The 19364-nt window shown below is 48.5% G+C and overlaps 1 protein-coding gene across 4 annotated transcripts; it reads left to right on the top strand.

The window, feature by feature from the left end:
* Positions 1–18860, top strand: ESPL1 (extra spindle pole bodies like 1, separase). Of its 4 annotated transcripts, none has more exons than XM_011375823.2 (31): positions 1–64; positions 486–577; positions 786–1841; positions 2093–2197; positions 2363–2483; positions 4299–4435; positions 5453–5646; positions 5945–6184; positions 6369–6513; positions 6625–6763; positions 6959–7098; positions 8042–8176; positions 9279–9398; positions 9864–10035; positions 10425–10553; positions 10683–10839; positions 11328–11437; positions 12290–13287; positions 13719–14055; positions 14249–14410; positions 14786–14999; positions 15087–15277; positions 15808–15935; positions 16067–16189; positions 16701–16856; positions 16965–17135; positions 17264–17368; positions 17535–17650; positions 17816–17899; positions 18067–18231; positions 18513–18859. In XM_011375823.2, the coding sequence occupies exons 2-31, from the start codon at positions 497–499 to the stop codon at positions 18712–18714; spliced, it is 6333 nt and encodes a 2110-aa protein (XP_011374125.1). In that variant the 5' UTR covers positions 1–64; positions 486–496; the 3' UTR covers positions 18715–18859. The 4 variants fall into 4 exon arrangements, with proteins under 4 accessions (XP_011374125.1, XP_023376491.1, XP_011374122.1 ...); XM_023520723.1 differs by lacking the exon at positions 1–64 and adding an exon at positions 71–255 and having other exon boundaries at positions 17001–17135; positions 18513–18860; XM_011375820.2 differs by lacking the exon at positions 1–64 and adding an exon at positions 71–255.
* Positions 18861–19364: the final 504 nt, after the last annotated feature.

Below are 19364 nucleotides of genomic sequence, written 5' to 3'. Positions count from 1 at the left end.
AAGGAGGGGCTGGCGCGTAAACGAAGGTTACATTTGGATCTTTGCGGAGAACTTGGTCTGGCCGGTAAGTCCTAGACTTGGGAAGGTGGGGAACTCCGGGGCTAAGGCCCGGTTTGACTCATGAGCATGTATACGCAATGAGGCGAATGGGGTCCCCAAAGCTGACCTGAGAAGAGGCGGGGCGGCTCTGCCAGGCAGGGTCGGGAGACCTCAGGACGTCCTGGTAGGCGCTGAACAGCTCGATGCAGGCCTCCGGTATGGGAGACTGGAATGGGTAATGAGGCCAGGGATCGGCCCGGAGGAAGGATAAGGGAAAGCGTCTATTTATAACGGGAGCCCGACGTCCTAGCGTGGGCTTTTTCCCATAACATTTTGACGAGATTTTTTGCCTCCTTTTCCCACGGCCTTCAAGCCCTTCACCCGCCCTTCATTTAACCCCATTACGAATCTTCTTTGCCGTCTCTCATCTGTTTCCTTTCCCCTAGCCCTCGGCGCCATGAGGAACTTCAAAGGAGTCAACTTTGGGACTCTGCTAAGCAACCCGAAGGAGGCTGAAGAGTTGTTGCCTGACTTGAAGGTTGGGGATGTTGTTTGGCTTTGAATGTACCTGGCTTTGTTTTGGGTTTTTTGGGTTTTTGGGTTTTTTTGTTTGTTTGTTTGTTTGTTTGTTTGTTTGTCTTATTTGAAGAGACAGATTAGTAAATCTGAGCAACCCCATTTCCAGTTCCTCTCCCTATCTCTTTCCCTCTTTTGGTATCTCCATTCATATCTTCCTCTTCTCCTAGGAATTCCTGTCCAAGCTTCCAGCTGGTTCTTCCAGCTGCCGATTTGATGCTGAGAGGAGACAAGCTTGTGATACCATCCTGAGGGCTTGCAACCAGCAGCTGACTGCCAAGCTGGCTTGCCATAGGCACCTAGGGAGCCTGCTGGAGCTGGCAGAACTGGCTTGCGATGGCTACTTGGCATCCAACCCCCAGTGCCCACCCCTCTACCTGGAACGAATTCTCTTCATCTTTCTGCGGAATGTTGCTGCACAGGGAATCCCAGAGGCCACACTCCGACTTGCTCGGCCCCTTCATGCCTGCTTGGTGCAGTGTTCTCCCCAAGCTGCTCCCCAGGACTATGAGGCTGTGGCTCGGGGCAGCTTTTCTCTGCTTTGGAAGGGGGCAGAAGGTCTGGTGGAGCAGCGAGCTGCATACTCAACTCGACTGAAGGCCTTGAGCTTTCTAGTACTCTTGGAGGATGAAAGTACCCCTTGTGAGGTTCCCCATTTTGCTTCTCCAACAGCTTGTCGAGTGGTAGCTGCCCATCAGCTCTTTGATGCCAGTGGGCATGGTCTGAATGAAGCAGATGCTGATTTCCTAGATGACCAACTCTCCAGGCATGTGATCAGAGCCTTGGTAGGTGAGGGAGGAGACTCTCCTGGTCTCTCTCCCCAGAAGGCCCTTTGTCTCTTGGAACTCACCGTGGAACATTGCCGTCGCCTCTGCTGGAGCCGCCTCTACACCAAGGCCACCAGGGCAGTAGAGAAAGCCCAAGATTACCTAAGGAAAACCAATCTGGCCCCCAGCCTCCAGCTGTGCCAGCTGGGGATTAAATTGCTGCAGGTCCAGGAAGGAGGACCCCACGCAGTGGCCAAGCTTCTAATCAAGGCATCAGCTCTCCTGAACAGCAGTATGGAGGCACCATTGCCCCCACTGCGGGCATTGTATGACAGCTGCCAGTTCTTCCTCTCAGGCCTGGAGCGGGGCACCAAGAGGCGCTATGGACCTGATGCTATTCGGGGCCTCTTTGCTTTTCTTGGCGGGTACTACACCCTCATTCAGCAGCTACAGGATGGTGTGAGTTAAGGACCTAGAGGTAGGGTGGGAATGTGGTTCTGTGGACTATCAGGCTAGGGTCTTTGGTAAGATCTGGAAGCCCTGCCTCCCTCCTTGGTAAGGTGCTCTCTAGACAATGCCTGACCAGCCAGCAAGCAGCCTAGTCTATCCTGAAAGGGCAGTGGCCCCTCCTGATGTCCTTCCTACACCCTGGGCTGCCTCAGTTCTCCAGGACTCTGTCCCTCAAACTAACCTTCCCCTTACTTCCTCAGGTCTTTGCGGACTCCTCCAAGCAGTACCAGTCTTTGGTTCAGATGCATTTTCAGGGACTTCACCTCTACACTGTGGTGGTTTATGACTTTGCCCAAGGCTGTCAGGTACTGTCTGGGAATCAAAAATCCTGGACATGTCCTAGGGTAACGGTTTGCTCCACTACCCTCAGTAGAGCTTTGGGGTTGCTTTGGCTTTGGGTATGGGGTGGGGCGAATGTCACCTTGGACCTATTATGTCTCCTCACCCTCAAGCCATTTTTGTCCCTTCAGGTAACTGATTTGGCTGACTTAGCCCAGCTGGTGGAAAGTTGCAAATCTACTGTTGTCTGGATGCTGGAGGCCTTACAGGGCCTGTCAGGCCGAGAGCTGACTGACTACCTGGGGATGACTGGTTAGTGCCTTGGGGCCCAGATATAGGGTTCTTGGGAGGGTCGTCACTCATTAGGCAGGCAAATAGCACTTGCTGGATGGTTTTGACCATTGTGGGGTCTCCTTATGGTTTAAGGAGCCAGTGAAAAAGATGTTTATAAGTATCAATTACTCTATATTTAACAGCAGAAGAGAAGTGATGGTGATGAGGCTAACTTACAATAGCAGACACAAATTTTTCTCGTTGACTTTGAAATCTCATTTGGTAATTTGTTTCATGAAAACATTTGTACCCGATATGCAACTTTATGACCTTTCTATACATTTAAACTTTAAAGACCATTTATAACTTAAATTTTTAAAAACCAGTTAACACATTCATATGGTTCACTACATGAAAGGGCATGTAGTGAAAAGCCTCTTCTAATCCTAATCACCCAAGTTCCCCTCTACAGAGGTAACTAATATCAATTTCTTATGTATTCTTCTAGAGATACACTATGTTTCTATAAACCAACAAGCACATATACTTCTCCCCACCCTTTTTATTGAAATATGCATACAGAAAAATACTAAGATCATAAGTGTACAGCTTGATGGATTGTTTTACAAAGTGAACATAGTTTGTAACCACCATCTAGGTCAAGTAACAGCATGACTTAGATCCTGGAAAACCCTTCCTTGTACCCGCTTCTAGTTACTACCCCCAATAGCAACCACTATCTTACCAGCATAGATAAGTTTTACCTATTTTTATATTTTATAATAAATCGTCCCATTTTACGAAAAGCATGGCCCTTTGAATAATATAAACCTAATGGGTTCAGCACTGGAAGGTTTACTTGTCATGTTTATGTTTTCAGTGGTCGAACCTAGCCAAGATGAAAATATCACCAGGAGTCATAAGAATTAATATGAAAATTCTTCCCACAGAGTATTGAAGACTGACTTCATTTTATCTCAACCATCTATGTTGATATCCAAGAAGCTGTATAAACTAGGATTTAAGAAAGTTTTATTCATTCAACAAATAATTTATTGAGTATCTACTATGTGCTAAGCACTCTTCTGAGTATTTGGATGTTGTCAGTAAACAAAACGAATATTCCTGTCCTCATGGAGCCACATCCTGGTTGGGGGAGAAAGATAATAATAGAATAATTGATTATCAACATGTTAGAAAGCGATAAGTATGTGGGAAAGGAAAAGTAGAGCAGGATAAGAAAGAGAATTAGGAGTTCAGGGTGTGGTAAGGGGGTCAAGTTACCATTTAAAACAACAGGGTGGTCAGGATAGGCCTCATTGAAAGAGTGACATAAGCGAAACTTGGAGGATGTGAGGGAATTGGCTATGTAGACACCTGAGAAAGTACATCCCTGGCAGAGGAAAGAGCCAGTGCCAAGGCCTTAAGGTAGGAGAGGATCTGGTGTGTTCAAGGAATATCAGGGAGGCTATGTGGCTTTGGCAGAATGAGGGAAGGAGAGAAAGGTAAATGACAGGCCAGAGTGTTCCCTTAACATGCTTACCTTTGAAGCAAGATGAAGACAGAGATTGGCATGTGAGGAGAGATAAACCCTGTGTGGGAATGAGGACTCAGCTCTTGTAAAATGAGTGCAGAGGGGCTGGTTGGTGTGTGATTGTCTTACTGGAATGGAGGGCGTGGGCTGACTTAAAGCAGGAAGGGGAGCGCTGCCCCTTTCTCATTCCCTAGCAACAGGAATTCCTGTCTGATTTGGAAGCTGCTGAGCTGACCGCAGGTTGAGCTTTCTACTGCCTCCTATAGGAGAGGGCAGTGGGAACTATTCCTGTGGTCAACTGTCCTTTCTCTCCCCTGCAGCCTCTTACACCAGTAACTTGGCCTACAGTTTCTATAGTCACAAGCTCTATGCCGAGGCCTGTGCCATCTCTGAGCCCCTCTGTCAGCACCTGGGCTTGGTGAAGCCAGGCACCCATCCTGAGGTGCCTCCTGAGAAGGTATGAGGGCAGGAAGGGAGGTTATATTGGGGGAAGGAAGAGGCTTGAGTAGCATGAAAGGGCTTGGCCAGGACCCTGCCTTGGAATAAGGTGTTAGGAGCTGCACGTTGGCACCATACCTGGGGCAGTGTTTCCCAAACCTCATTTGTACTGTTATTTACTTATTATTTTGATTGATTCACTTTTTATATTTAACTTTGACCCAAGCCAGTGGATCTCAACCTGGCTGCATGTTAGAATCACCTAAGTAAACTTTTAAAAAAATTCTAATGCTTGCCCTTAGCTAATTGCATCAAATTGCATCAGAATCTCTGGCACTGGAGCCCAGGTATCTGGATATTTAAAGTGTTCCCCCGAGTGATCCTTTGGGCAACCAGAGTGAGAACTACTGTCTTAAAGCAAGAATACCCATGAAATGAGGGGTTGGCTGGATTGGCGGGCAAGGTGGGTCATAAAGGGCCTTGGGTTTCATCGTGAGGGAAGTTGATGAACCTCTAATGGATTTACATGAAGACATAATAGCAGATTGGCATTTTGAATTTCTCTGGCATCACTGTGGTGAATGAATAGATTGCAAGGACAACACTGGGTACCCAGTCTGCCCTAGTAGCCTAGACAGAAAAGGATTGGTTTCTGAACTGAAGTGGCTTTACAAGGGATAGAAAGAACTGATGGGAATAAGAAGTCAAGGATTAACCTAATAAATGACTGGAGGGAGAAGAGTCAAAGATGGTCTTATGTTTCTGACTTAGGCAGTTTGTTGAGAGAAGGATTACAGGAGGAGGAGTAAGTTTTCAAGGGTGTGGATGATGAATATATAGGTAGAACAGATGGAAGCCTCAGGCTGAGAGCACCCAAGGTATTTAGTTCTTACGTGTATGCTACCTTGGGGTAGGGATCATAGCCAGAGGGCCCCCACCACAGGTGGTATTTGTACCTGTGCATACCTGTCCTCTTTCACTGTACAGATTCATTGGTTCCCCTTTCCAGTCTGATCTGTTCTCTTTCTCTGGTCAGTTACACAGGTGCTTCCGGCTGCATGTAGAGAGTTTAAAGAAACTGGGTAAACAGGCACAGGGCTGCAAGATGGTGACTTTGTGGCTGGCAGCGCTGCAGCCCTGTGACCCCAAATACATGGCTGAGCCAGTCACGTTCTGGGTCCGGGTCAAGATAGATGCTGCCAGAGCTGGAGACAAGGAACTACAGCTGAGGTGAGTTAGCAGGAAATGGGACAACCATGTTTGCCCAATGGCTAAGGATGGCTTTTTGTACTCTTGGTCATGTTCATCCTTATGTCTGTAAAAGGCACTGATTCTCTCGTCATTCACTGAGTGCCTACTGAGTGCCAGCCACTCTGCTGGATACTGGGGGAACAGTGGCAACAGGCAGTGTTCTTGCTTTCACAACTGGAAACTTACTAGCTCTCAGCAAGCCAAGGCTGGGACTCCTTGGCATGAGGCGGAGGCTTCTTGCTTCACGGTCACCCAGTCTGAGCCTGCTTTCTCTCAGGACTCTGCGAGACAACCTGAGCAGCTGGGACCCAGAGACCCTGGCCCTCCTGCTCAGGGAAGAGCTGCAGGCCTACAAGGCAGTGCGGGCCGATACAGGGCAGGAACGGTTCAACGTCATCTGTGACCTGCTGGAGCTGACCCCTGAGGAGACACCAGCCGGGGCCTGGGCTCGAGCCACCCACTTGGTGGAACTGGCTCAGGTGCTCTGCTACCATGACTTTGCCCAGCAGACTGACTGGTAAGGAGGAAAGGCGGGAGTCCACTCTTGCTTCTTGTCCTAGATCCTCTGACCCTTTGTGGAGCCTATTTCCCTCTCTCCATCCCTGAGTACCCACTTCTGTTTGTGGCTAAGGGAGCTCATTCAAAGAATGAGACCAGCTGTTCTGTAGAAGGCCCCGCTTAAGTGCATCTTTTCCCTACAGCTCTGCCCTGGATGCTATCCGGGAAGCCTTGCAGCTTCTGGAGTCTGTGAAGCCTGAGGCTCAGGCTGAGGATCAGCTCCTGGATGATAAAGCACAAGCCCTGCTGTGGCTTTACATCTGTACCCTGGAGACCAAAATGCGGGAAGTGAGTATGGCTGCTGTGGGGCTGAGCAGCACTGGATACAGGAATTGTTCTCCCTGGACCCCCAGTAAGCTGGCACCAGCCTTGTTTTTGACCCTGATCTCCCCATCCCAGGGTATCGAGCGGGATCGGAAAGCCCAGGCCCCTAGTAACCTGGAGGAATTTGAAGTCAATGACCTGAACTATGAAGATAAACTCCAGGAAGATCGTTTCCTATACAGTAACATTGCCTTCAATCTGGCTGCAGATGCTGGTGAGGGCATAGTATGGTGGTACAGTCTCTATGGTGCCCTGAGAACCAAATGGGGACCCCAGGTGTGGGAGAGACTGGCCCTGTAGGCTGTAAAGTGGGTGGGCACAAAGAGTAGAGGGTGTTATGGAGAAGGTGGCGTTCTTCCCAAGTGGTCCTTGCTGAGAGAATAGCTGGTCCCTTTCTTCTGACTTATAGCTCTGTCCAAATGCCTGGACCAAGCCCTGGCCCTGTGGAAGGAGGTGCTTACAAAGGAGCAGGCTCCCGCTTTGCGGTGTCTCCAGCAGACAGCAGCCTCACTGCAGATCCTAGCAGCCCTCTATCAGCTGGTGGCAAAGGTAAAGGGGAAGGACATTGACGCAGACCAGAAACCCAGCACCTTTACCTTCTTTGGACTGTGTACCTCCTGGGAAGCCAAGTAACCCAGTGTGGGCTCTATCATCAGCCTCTTGAGTTTAAATCCAAGCTCCATCATTTATTAGTACTTGGTCTTAGGCAAGTTTCTTAATCTAAGACCAAGTTTCTTTATCTCTAAAATGAAGGTAATAATAATACTACCTCATCGCATTGTCAGCATATGATGAAATAATGCATGGAAGATGTGCACAAAAACAGTATACTCAAATATGAACCATAATTATTATATTAATTATTAGATAATTTGAAACCTGTGTACTCAGAAAAATACATAAATGCCTATAGACGTATTTCTGCATGCAATTTCAGGGTGTTTTGCAGACTCCCTAAAGCTCTTCCCTGGATTCCACATTAGAAACCTGGACCTCACATTAGGAACCTCAGAAAAAGAACATTGCACATAAAAGTTTTTTGTTACTGTGGGCTGTTAGGCTGTATTTCTAGCACAAGGAGCCTGGGAAGCTACCTCAGCCCTTGATTTTGAGTCTTGGCTCTACCACATACCTATTATGTAAACTTAGGCAACATAACCTATGTGATTCTTAGTTTCCTCATCTATAAAATTGGGATTAGAGTTGCTATGAAGATAAAATGAGTTAATGCATGTAAACCTCTTGGCACAGTGCCTGGCACATAGCAAGTACTCAGTAAATCCTGGCAGTTGATGACAAGCATCTGGAGTTTCAAACATAAGGGAGCAGGATGGTTTGCAGGCTCCCTGAGGATGGCTAATGGTTGCTCTGTTTGGGTAGCCACATTCCAGCAGGCCCTGAAATTAGACCAAGATCCCAAAGGGCTGGGGAGCAGTGGGTAGAAATGAAGGCTTGAGAAGAGCTAGGTAAACTTCTGCTTCTGGCCAACCAGCCCCTGCAGGCTCTGGATGTCCTCCTGCTCGTACGGATTGTCTCCCAGAGACTGGAGGACCACGCAAAGGCAGCTGGCTCCTCCTGCCATGTCACCCAGCTCCTCCTGACACTCGGCTGTCCCAGCTATGCCCAGGTGAGTGCCCAGCCAGCCTGGCCTGGGAGGCTACAGAGGGGAATCTGGCTATAGTGACACTTCTTTGAGAAGATAGCATACTGAAGGCGCAGCTTCTCTGCCTTTACTGCCATATTTGGCTAGAAGATCGTAAAGTGTGAAGTGGTTGAGAGGCAGATATGGGACAAGGCGGTGTCTTTCTCCTCACTGCAAAACCCGTTGTTCATTAAGTCTTACAAATTCTGCACCAGGAATATGCCACTAATCCTGTATTACCCATCCATTTCTGTTGTCCTAGTTGTTGATTCTTCACTCACTTTAGCTGGTCTTGCCTCCGGTTTCTTTTCTACTGTCTTCTAACCACTACTAGTGTGGTCTTTTTAGGCACAGATCTGATCTTATCTCTTGCCTGCTTAAAGGACTTCACTGGCTTCTCCATGTCCAGACCCTTTACTTTGTATTGCATACCTTCTATATTATCCTTTAAGTCCTTCTGCTTAAAGGACTTCACTGGCTTCTCCATGTCCAGACCCTTTACTTTGTATTGCATACCTTCTATATTATTCTGGTTCATACTTTTTCTCATTGCCCCCTACCATGAGCCTTATGCCAATCTGTCCCGGTTACCTTATATTCCTCTCTGTTTTTGGTTGTGTTAGTTCCTCCACCCTAAATACACCTTCTCCAACCCCCTTCCCTTTTTTTATTCAGAAAACCTGTACTTTCTTTTCAAGGCCTAGCTCAATTGTCCCCTTCTTCATAAAGCATTTTATATGTCCTCTTCTTCAAAGGCAGAATTAACCACTTTCTCAAAGTCCCCATAGCACTAATGGTGTTGTATCATGATCACATAGGTATGCCTGCACCCCCACTGCATTGCAAGCTGTTGGTTGGAAGGTCCTGCTCACTCCTTGCTCAACTTTGTCTTTCTAGCATAGTGATTAACCGAAAGGTACTCAGTATTTTAGTGAGTGAATGAATAACTCCTATGTAGATTATAATATTTGAAATATTTAATTGAACGTGTTTGGCATCTCACTAGTGCCTTAATCCACTTTAATTTGAAGAGTCTGGTTGCCTCTCCTCACCAGCATGCTCACACACCCCCTGACTGCTTCCTCAGTTACACCTGGAAGAGGCAGAATCAACTCTGAAGTTTGTGGATCATACCACTGACACATACCTGCTCCTTTCCTTGACCTGTGACCTACTGAGAAGTCAACTCTGCTATGCTTACCACAAGGTATTTCTCACTTTCTTATACCCAAAGATCTCGGGTATTGGAAGAATTTTAGAATTTTCTAGGTATTTGTCTGGGTTTTGAGATTTCCCTGGAGCTAAGAATATTCCTGACTCTGAGAAGCAGTGCTATTTCGTAGCCTTGCCCTTCAATGAATTGTTCACCAGTGTTCTTCTAGTAGAGATACTTTCCTTTTCATTCTTCAAGGGCAAGGGGGAAAGTCTCCCTGAATAGAAACTGGGACAACACTGAAGTTTTAGACTGGAAATCCAGTGGATCCAAAAGCCCTGAGTTTTCTCACAAACTAATTGTGTGACTTAGCCAAGTCTTATGCCCTCTCATGCTCTAGTTTTCTCTACAGCTTTATCATTCTTAAAAGCAGGGGATTGGGCCAGATGATCTCCAGGGGCATCTCAAGCTCTGAATTGCCAATCTGACTCACTGCTCTCCTCTGGACCCTTCTTCCAGGTGACGGAGGGTGCCTCTCTATTGCTGTCTGTGCTTCAGGACCCTGCCCTCCAGAGGTCATCCAAGGCCTGGTACTTGCTGCGTGTCCAAGCTCTGCAGCTGGTGGCAGTCTACCTTAGCCTCTCATCAGACAGCCTCTCAGCCTCCCTGTGGGAGCAGCTCTGTGCTCAAGGTAAAAGAATAGAGTAGATGGCCCTCCTTGGTTGATGTGTGTGATTTGTCTGCTCTCAGCTTTTCTCAGCCCTTGTCCCCTCTGTTGTCCAACTGTGAATGAGCCTACCTGGAAGCTGCACAGGGTAGTCCTGGGATAGCAAATGAGTTTGTTTGCTGGCTGACTAATTGTTTGCCTAGTAACTGCCTGGAATACTATACCAAAAGAATTCTGAGACCCCATGTGGTCTCAGGGGGAAAGAGTTCTCTAACTAATTAGCTCTGTTTGCCTTAGGTGCAGAAGGAAAAGAATAGAAGCATTATTTGCATTTGCTATCTTAGTAGTTGAAGGTGGTGGAAGTTCTGACTACATCATCTCTCTTCTTGTCCTCCCCTCCCTCACCTGCACAGGCTGGCAGACACCTGAAATAGCACTCATTGACTCCCATAAGCTCCTCCGAAGCATCATTCTCCTGCTCATGGGCAGCGATGTGCTCTCAATTCAAAAAGCAGCTGTGGAGACACCTTTTCTGGATTATGGTGAGTCTGAGGAGGAGAGCAAGGCCCTGTAGGAATGAACAGCCTAGATAGTGGGGTTGGCAGTTTTGTCTCCAGAGGATCCAGGCTATAACTGAGTGATGATGGTCTTGTCTCTCTCCTTTGCTACAGGTGAAAATCTGGTACAAAAATGGCAGGTGCTTGCAGAGGTGCTAAGCTGCTCAGAGAAGCTGGTCTCCCGCCTGGGCTACTTAGGTAGTGTGAGCGAAGCCAAGGCCTTTTGCTTGGAGGCCCTGAAACTTACAACAAAGTTACAGATACCACGCCAGTGAGTACATGGCCCAAGAGGATGCCAGTTCCATAACCTAAGTGCCCGTACCCTTGCCCATGAGCTCCCAAACAATTCCACAGATTAATATGTTTGGAGGGGTTGATAAAAGAATGCATTCTATAGCTAAATAAGTGGAAAATGCTCAGTTAATCAAGGTTAGACATTTTTATTTACTATAGGACTTCTCATGTCCTCCAATATGCCAGTACACATTATAAATCTCCAGAAAGGAAGATCCAACATACAGTATTTTCCCTAAATCCCTTTTTTTGAGGAATGCTGTTTTGGAAATCCCGTCCTCATGCACAGGATGAGTTTGTTTAAGAGGGCAGTGTAGAGGATCTTCCCCAGGGAGCTGTGAAATCAGCTTTAGGAAGTAAAGGCCTTTTGGAGGCTGGAAAAGACTGATGGCTCTGCTTGAGAAAGGTGAAGACTCTCCAGGATCAAAAGGATTTCACTAATTTGTTGTCGTCTCTCCCAACAAGGTGTGCCCTGTTCCTGGTGCTGAAGGGGGAGCTGGAGCTGGCACGCAATGATATCGACCTCTGTCAGTCAGACCTGAGACAGGTTCTCTTCTTGCTTGAGTCTTGCACGGGTGAGCACCCATGCCCCTGTGCCCATGGGCAGTGGCGAAAGTGACACATATAGTATATAACATATCTGTATATGTCAAGATTTGGTTCCCTTCTAAATCAGAGATTTATTTCTGATCCCAGGTCAAAGCTCCCTTTACTTCACTCGGACCATTGATATCCCTCCTTCAGCTAACCTGTCCAGGACTAAACCTACTTGATTCCAGTTATCAGCGTTGTCTGATACATTTTAGCTATTTAAATTTAAATTAAATAAAATTTAAAATTGAGTTCCTTACTAACTCGCCACATTTTACATATGCAGTAGCCACATGTGGCTAGTGGCTATTGTATTCGGCAGCACAGTTGGAGTTTCCTCAGGAGGCTTAAGCTAATAACATTTTATTTATGGTGCATTTTTTCTTACCAACCATTTTTGCCTCTAGTATTTCATTTGACCCAGACAAAACCCCAGAAAGTCAAGTGTGAACAAAGATTTTTTTTTCATCTGTAAAATGAGAAAGTTGAGAAATTCAATGTTTTGGACCAGAATCATGGGGCTAGTCAGGGACAGAAGCCAGGATCAAGACTTGGGCCTCCCGGTACCAGCCTTCTTTCCTGAACCGTGCAGCTTTCTGAGGTGCACATATAGGGGCTTTGTGGGCTGTGTTGGTCCATTGTTGGAAGTGAAAAAGACATTAGGGATTTTATTGAAAAAATAAGCCATTCTAATATGTAGTATGTTAGTACGGTAATATATATGAGTAATTAGTGAGTAAATAACACATATTAGAGAGTTAGGCCCTGGAGTAGGTCAGGAAGTACTCGGTATCATTTCTCCCAGTTTTGTAAATCTTGTTCCGCTTTCTTCTTAGAGTTTTGTGGACTAGCCCAGCACCCGGACTCTGTGAAGAAGGTCCACTTGCAGAAGGGGCAGCAGCAAGCCCAAGTCCCCTGTCCTCCAGAGCTCCCAGAGGAGGAAGTCTTCCTAAGAGGCCCTGTTCTGGAGCTGGTAGCCACTGTGGCCAAGGAGCCTGGCCCCATAGCGCCTTCTACTAACTCCTCCCCAATCCTGAAAACAAAGCCCCAGCCCAGCCCTGGCTTCCTGACCCATTTGCCCACCTGTGACTGCTCGCTCTGTGCCAGCCCTGTCCTCTCAGCAGTCTGTCTACGATGGGTGTTGGTCACAGCGGGGGTGAGACTGGCCATGGGCCATCAGGCTCAGAGTCTGGATCTTTTGCAAGTCGTGCTAAAGGGTTGCCCTGCAGCCACTGAGCGCCTCACCCAAGCTCTACAGGCTTCCCTGAATCACAAAGCACCCCCCTCCCCAATCCCGAGCCTCTTTGATGAGATCTTGGCTCAGGCATACACACAACTGGCACAGGAGGGGCTGAATGAGTCATCAAACAAGAACCTGGAGAAGGTCCTGGAGTCAGGGCTAAAGTTTGTAGCAGCACGGATACCCTACCTGGAGCCCTGGCGAGCCAACCTGCTCTTGATTCAGGCCCTTGCAAAGCTGGCTGGACACAGCTGCTGCACTACCCAACTTTTTGCAAGCTCCTGGGGCTGGCAGCAGCCATCAGTAAAGACCCCACCAGGCTCAGAGCCCTCTAAGCTTCGGAGCCAAAAACATTCTGGACGAGGGCGCCAGCAGGTGGTCTCTGCTACCCTGCCCCTTCATAATACCTCTCGGAAAGGTCTGAAAGGTCTGGAAGGTGGAGGACCACCCTGTACACCTAAGCCCTCTGGCAGGCTTAGGCTGGCCAGCCCTCGTGTCCCTTTCACTGTGTTTGAGGATGCCTCTCCTACACAGAACAAGCCTGAAATTCCCAAGGCCCCCAGGGTACAACAGAGGGTCCAGACCCGCCTGAAGGTGAGGTATGACTGTGGCCAGTTGGTGTTGATGTCGGGTGGGGGTGGTCCCGAAGTAGAGTTCTGCAGAGCAGATGTCTATGGAATAGCTTCTCAGGGCTTGGTGGGACATTAGCTCTCCTGTTACCCGCAGGATCCCTACATCTTCCACACCAAGACCAAGTTCCAAGTCTACATTTGTTTCAGAGAGAAGGCACTTTGCTTAACTCTGGATTTCTTTCCCCTTTCATCCTTCCTCCTTATCTTCTAGTGCCTTCTCTCCCTCCTTCCACACCCAGGAGTTTCTGCCCTTGATTGAATGTGGCAGTATATGTGGGAAGTTAATTCTTAAATTTCTCCCAAAGGCCTATGTGTTGGTGCCTCTACCACGCCACCTGCTGTCAAATGATGTCACTAAAGGCTCGTTGGCCCTTCTTTTCCCACCCATCCCAGGTGAACTTTAGTGATGACAGTGACTTGGAAGACCCAGTTGAGGCACGGCTTTCAGAGGGGCCCAAGAGACGGGGCATTGCTTCCCGGGGCCGAGGCCGGGGCCAGACTAGGAAAGGCCCGAGCTTGAAGACTGATACAGTGGCTGTCCCAGGTAGTGCCCTTGGGCCCTCTGGCCTCAGTGGCAGGAGCCGGAGGGCCAAGAAGGTTGTGTCAAGACATTGTGAGGAGCTGGGTCCCGAGATTATGAGGACCATCCCTGAGGAGTCGCTGACTGACGACCAGATGGAAATGAGCTTTGAGATCCTCAGGGGCTCTGATGGGAAAGACTCAGCCTCAGGTATGATGGCAGGGGTGGGAGATAGAAGGTGCATATGTTTTAGGGGGCTGCCATGGGACCCAAACAAGAAATAACTGGTGCCAAAGACAGTACTGAAAGAACTTCTGCTGGCTCTGGACTGGATCCTAGAAGGGAGAACAAAAGGGATAGCAGGAGAAGGATGCTCCATGGAAAAGTCATGTTCTCTCCCTAGGTGGGAAGACATCAGCTCCAGAGCGTGACACAGCCATAGGAGAATGTGAGGTGTTGAGACGGGATTCCAGCAAATTGGAGCTGCCCCTCCTGTGCCCAGATAAGGAGAAAGACAAGGATCTTGGTCCTCGGCTCCGATGCCGTTCAGCCTCTGTAGCCATTGGTGAGGTCTGGTCACTTGGAAAGGGCTGAGGTTCTAGGTCTCTTGATCCCAATGCTTTTCCAGTCTGTCTTTGGTTCTGGCTTTGGATCCGCACCTGGATCCAGCAGCCTTTGAACCTGGGTTTGAATTCTAGCACTCTCTACTACCTGTGTGCAAGTCACTCAGCCTTTCTGAGCTTCTACTGATTTAACCGTAAAGCGGGGTTTGGAGAGGATGGGGTGAGTTGATGCATGTAAGGTATGTGACACCCTACTTGGCACATTGCCCTTTGTAAATGGTAGCTGCTACTTTCCAATTGGGAGATGATATAGAGACTCTTTCTTGGCAAGTTCCTATCAGCTGGGAAGTATAGCAAGTGTCTTGACTTTTCTCTAGGTGTCTCTAACCTGGATTCCATCCGTGACTCACTGAGTGTTGCTTTCCGTGGGATCAGTCACTGCCCTCCTAGTGGGCTCTATGCTCACCTCTGCCGCCTCCTGGCCTTGTGCCTGGGCCACCAGGATCCCTATGCCACTGCCTACCTCGTCACTGAATCTGTCTCCATCACCTGTCGCCACCAGCTGCTCACCCACCTCCACAGGCAGCTCAGGTGAGTTCCCACCATCCATAAGGCAGACTGCAGGAGGGTCCAGACTTTGAAGGAGGGATAACTCACCCCTACTTGTGTTGCCTGCAGCAAGGTCCAGAAGCACCGAGGATCACTTGAAATTGCAGACCAGCTGCAAGACCTGAGTCTCCAGGAGAAGCCTGGAGATCTCCCCCTGGCCCGCATCCAGAGTCTCTTTTCCTTCAGGACTTCAGGATCTGGCCATTTCCCCCAGCCTGAGAAGGAGAGTTTCCAGGAGCACCTGGCTCTGATCCCCAGTGGTATGGTGGCAGGCTTCAGCTGGTTCTTCTGTCTTTTTATTCATCTTACTAAAGAGTTGGGTGTAGGTTATTATAAGGCGTTAGTTAGCTTACATAAACTTAAGACCCTTGTGGAAGGACATGTCATACTTTTTCATTGATTAGTCACTGAACAGATATGCCCTTAATCTGGAAATCTTTTTTTTTTTAACCTCAACTTTGAGTTACCAGCAAATTCGATGTCTTTCTTCAGGGATAAGTTCAGGTGTCCAGGGTCTCACTATACTAACATGAAACATATTAACAGATGATTCGAGTGCCTCCTTCTGTGCAGGGTCCTTTGTTCATTTCTGCGAGAGACACAAAGAAGTATAAGACATGGTCTCTGTCCCCAGGGAGTTGTTAAGGCAATTGAGAGCACCTTGAACTCCACTGACCAGTGAAGACTTCTTAGAGTTGTCTTGAGTGATTGATAGGGATTGAGTACAGAAGACAGAGAAGGGAATTCCTTGTAACACCTGAAATGATTCCGGGTATGTCCTGTATGTCAGGGGTGACTGTGTGTGTGTTGGCCCTGGCCACCCTCCAGCCTCGAACGGTGGGCAACACCCTCCTGCTGACCCGGCTGGAAAAAGACAATCCCCCGGTCACTGTGCAGATCCCCACTGCCCAGAACAAGGTAGGTTTCATGGGCCATGGAGCAAAGTTGGGCTGGGGTAGGCTTTTGGTCAAGCTCACGTTCTGTGGCTGGGGAATAGAGAGATGGTGATCAGTGGACAAGCAGAAATCTCATAACCCCATCTCCCAAAGTTTCCTCTGAGTTCAGCCCTGAAAGAGTTTGATGCCATCCAGAAGGAACAGAAAGAGAACAGCAGCTGTACTGACAAACGAGAATGGTGGACAGGGCGGCTAGAACTGGACCATAGGATGGAGGTGTGTGCCCCAAAGGTGGGGTGGGGTTAGGCCTCTTCTAGGAATGACCTGGGGGTGCCAGTGCCTTCTCTCAGGGATGCCAGGAGTGACTGAGGTACTGACCGACCTCAAGTCCTTTCTGGAAATGTAGGCCTAAATAAAAAATTATGTCATTTGAAAAGGACTTTAAACAAGAGCCCAAAAGTTGAAGAGGTTTTGACAATGGAATATTTAAAGGTACATATAAGAAAAAGGATTTAAGCTCAAGAATCTGCTTCCCAACTTTAACTTTCATTGCCCACCTGTTCATAGTTGCCAAAACATAGTGATATGTAACAAATCATCTTATCTATACTCCGCCCCTAGTGTCTCAGGAAATGCGAAATGTTTGTAGCTTCTTGCCTTTTATGAATGGCAGAAGGATATGTAGACAGTTACACACATTGGGAAATCTCATCTCCAAAATATATGTACTCGTGGGAAAAGAAACTCAGCTTCCCCTCTGACTAAAGGTTCTATTTTCCGCATTCAGGTTCTCATCACTTCCCTGGAGAAGCATGTGTTGGGCTGCTGGAGGGGGCTGTTGCTGCCATCCAGTGAGGACCCTGGCCCTGCTCAGGAGGCCTCCCACCTACAAGAGTTGCTACAGGAATGTGGCTGGAAATATCCCGACTCCACTCTGCTGAGAGTGAGTTGAGAAATCAAGGAAGGAGAAGAAAAGACTTAATTCTTTCCCACCTGCCATTGTGAGTGGAGGTGGGAGCTATGGCACTCACTGACCACTGTTCCTCTACAGATCATGCTCAGTGGTGCCAATACCCTCACTCCTCAGGACATTCAGACTCTGGCCTATGGACTGTGCCCAGCCCAGCCAGAGCGAGCCCAAGAGCTCCTGAGTGAGGCAATAGGACGTCTACAGGGGCAGACAGCACTAAGCAATAGGCACCTTGTCTTAGTGCTAGACAAGGTAAGGAGCTAGAGGCCAGGAGGGCAGTGTCTGGTGGGCAGTGGGTACCAACTCATTCCCACACCCCTTCTGACTTCTGCATATACCTGGCTAGGACCATAAGTAATCTCTGAGTGCTTTTTGCCCAGGACCTGCAAAAGCTGCCATGGGAGAGCATACCCAGCCTCCGGGCACTGCCTGTCACTCGACTGCCCTCCTTCCGCTTCCTGCTCAGCTACACCAGCATCAAAGAGGTGGGGTTCAAGGCATGTGGACTGGGGATGATGGTGATTGGGGGAGACCTGTGAATATAGGAGAGGGTCTTAGGAATGGATCAGTTGTGGAATGGGGCTTGGAGTTTGTTGGAGGCTGAGCCCTCTGGCCAGACCAGCATCCTGATTGCCAGTGTCTCTTCCTCAGTCTGGGGCCTCGTCAGTGCTGAGCCAAGGGGTGGATCCACACAGTACCTTCTATGTTCTGAACCCTCACAATAACCTGTCAAGCACAGAGGAGCAATTTCGAGCCAATTTTAGCAGGTCAGGAGGATACGAGTAAGAAAGGAGGTGGGGAAGGGTAAAGACAACATATAGGGCAATGTGTCTTTTTCTCCAGAATCAGATGTCGCAGCCCACCTTCTCCCTAGTATTCCTTCTGCTCTCTTCCACATGACCCCTATTCTTACTCCTGCCTTTTCCCTTCAGTGAAGCTGGCTGGAAAGGAGTGATTGGGGAGGTGCCGAGCCCAGAACAGGTGCAGGCAGCCCTGACGGAGCATGACTTATATATGTGAGTGCTCAGGGCAGGGAGGGGTGGGGAGGGGGGCAATCCAGAGTAGGGTATCACTTTGGTTTACTTTGGAGGCTTTAAAGCCTCTGGCTGACTCAGGACAGGTCTGGAGACATTAGCAGAGGCCTAGTATGGCTAGGTCAGACTCATCTCACCTTCTGCCTTAGCTATGCAGGGCATGGGGCCGGTGCTCGCTTCCTGGATGGGCAGGCTGTCCTGCGGCTGAGCTGCCGGGCAGTGGCCCTGCTGTTTGGCTGCAGCAGTGCAGCTCTGGCTGTGCATGGAAACCTGGAGGGGGCTGGCATCGTGCTCAAGTATATCATGGCTGGCTGGTGAGTCTCAAGGGTCAAGGCCCATCCTAGTTCGCAAGCTCAGGTTCTTTTCCAGGTCTGAATCCTAAATCTTTCCCCTTTTGTGCCCCACCTTCATTGCTTCCTAGTTCCCTGGCGTGCCTGGGCCTTTAACCCTTTGCCTTCTTCTCTCCTAGAACTATGGGCCAAGGGACTTCCTCATTGATTCACTCCTCTCTAATCACCCACCACTACCTCAATCATGTTTTCTTATGTATTCTGTTTTAGTCCACCCTTTGTATTTCTTCCTCCTTTTTTCTCAGTCCCCTGTTTCTGGGTAACCTCTGGGATGTGACTGACCGTGACATCGACCGCTACACAGAGGCGCTGCTGCAGGGCTGGCTTGGAGCAGGCCCAGGAGCCCCCCTTCTCTACTATGTCAGCCAGGCCCGCCAGGCTCCTCGACTCAAGTATCTCATCGGGGCAGCACCTGTAGCCTATGGCTTGCCTGTCTCCCTGCGGTGACCCCTTAGAGCTGTCCTATCGCTGATAGAAGCCATGTGAACAGTTCTACCTCTCATACTTAGATTTAACTCCTAGGATAAATATTTTAAGTGATTTCCCCCAGTGTTTTATATGAAACATTTCCTTTTAATTTAACTTTATTATAATAAAGATATATTACTTAAATTCTATTTTGTGTAGTTTATTTGAAAACATTTGAAGACTACCCCCACCCCACCCCACCCCAGACACACACACAGACTATGTGGTGCTACAAACAGAACAGCTTGCAGGAGTTCAAGTCAGAGTACTGGGAAGGCAAAACCGTAGGACAAAGCTGGGCCTGGTTTGGCCTCAGCAGACAAAGCTAAAGGAGAGAGGGGCCTCAAAATGCTCTAAGTGGAAACAGAGGTCAAAGAAGGGTAGAGATAAACTCATTGAGAATGTCTTGACCAGGTACCATCATGTCTGTCCCGCCTTCCTGCCCTCGGGTATCCTGGGAGTGATGCCAGCTTTAAAGCCTGAATTCCCCTGCCTCCCTCCTTAGTAGATATTAGAAGCTGCAGTTCTCTCCCCACATACAACTGTTATACTTGTCAGTGCACTTTGGCAGCAGATTCTGTGGGTTTCTGCTTGTGTATGGCTTTTTTTTCCACAATTAGATTGTTACT

The sequence above is a fragment of the Pteropus vampyrus genome, unplaced genomic scaffold (genome assembly GCF_000151845.1).
Source record: "Pteropus vampyrus isolate Shadow unplaced genomic scaffold, Pvam_2.0 Scaffold276, whole genome shotgun sequence".
NCBI classification, from domain to species: Eukaryota; Metazoa; Chordata; class Mammalia; order Chiroptera; family Pteropodidae; genus Pteropus; species Pteropus vampyrus.
This window is presented reverse-complemented; position numbering and strand designations above follow the sequence as displayed.

What these genes read in the sequence shown, in the direction of transcription:
- ESPL1 (XM_011375820.2), top strand. An exon ending in CAATCTGGCTGCAGATGCTG is followed by an intron (nt 6,764 to 6,958) that starts GTGAGGGCATAG and finishes TCTGACTTATAG; the next exon opens with CTCTGTCCAAATGCCTGGAC. An exon ending in TTCAGCCTCTGTAGCCATTG is followed by an intron (nt 14,411 to 14,785) that starts GTGAGGTCTGGT and finishes ACTTTTCTCTAG; the next exon opens with GTGTCTCTAACCTGGATTCC.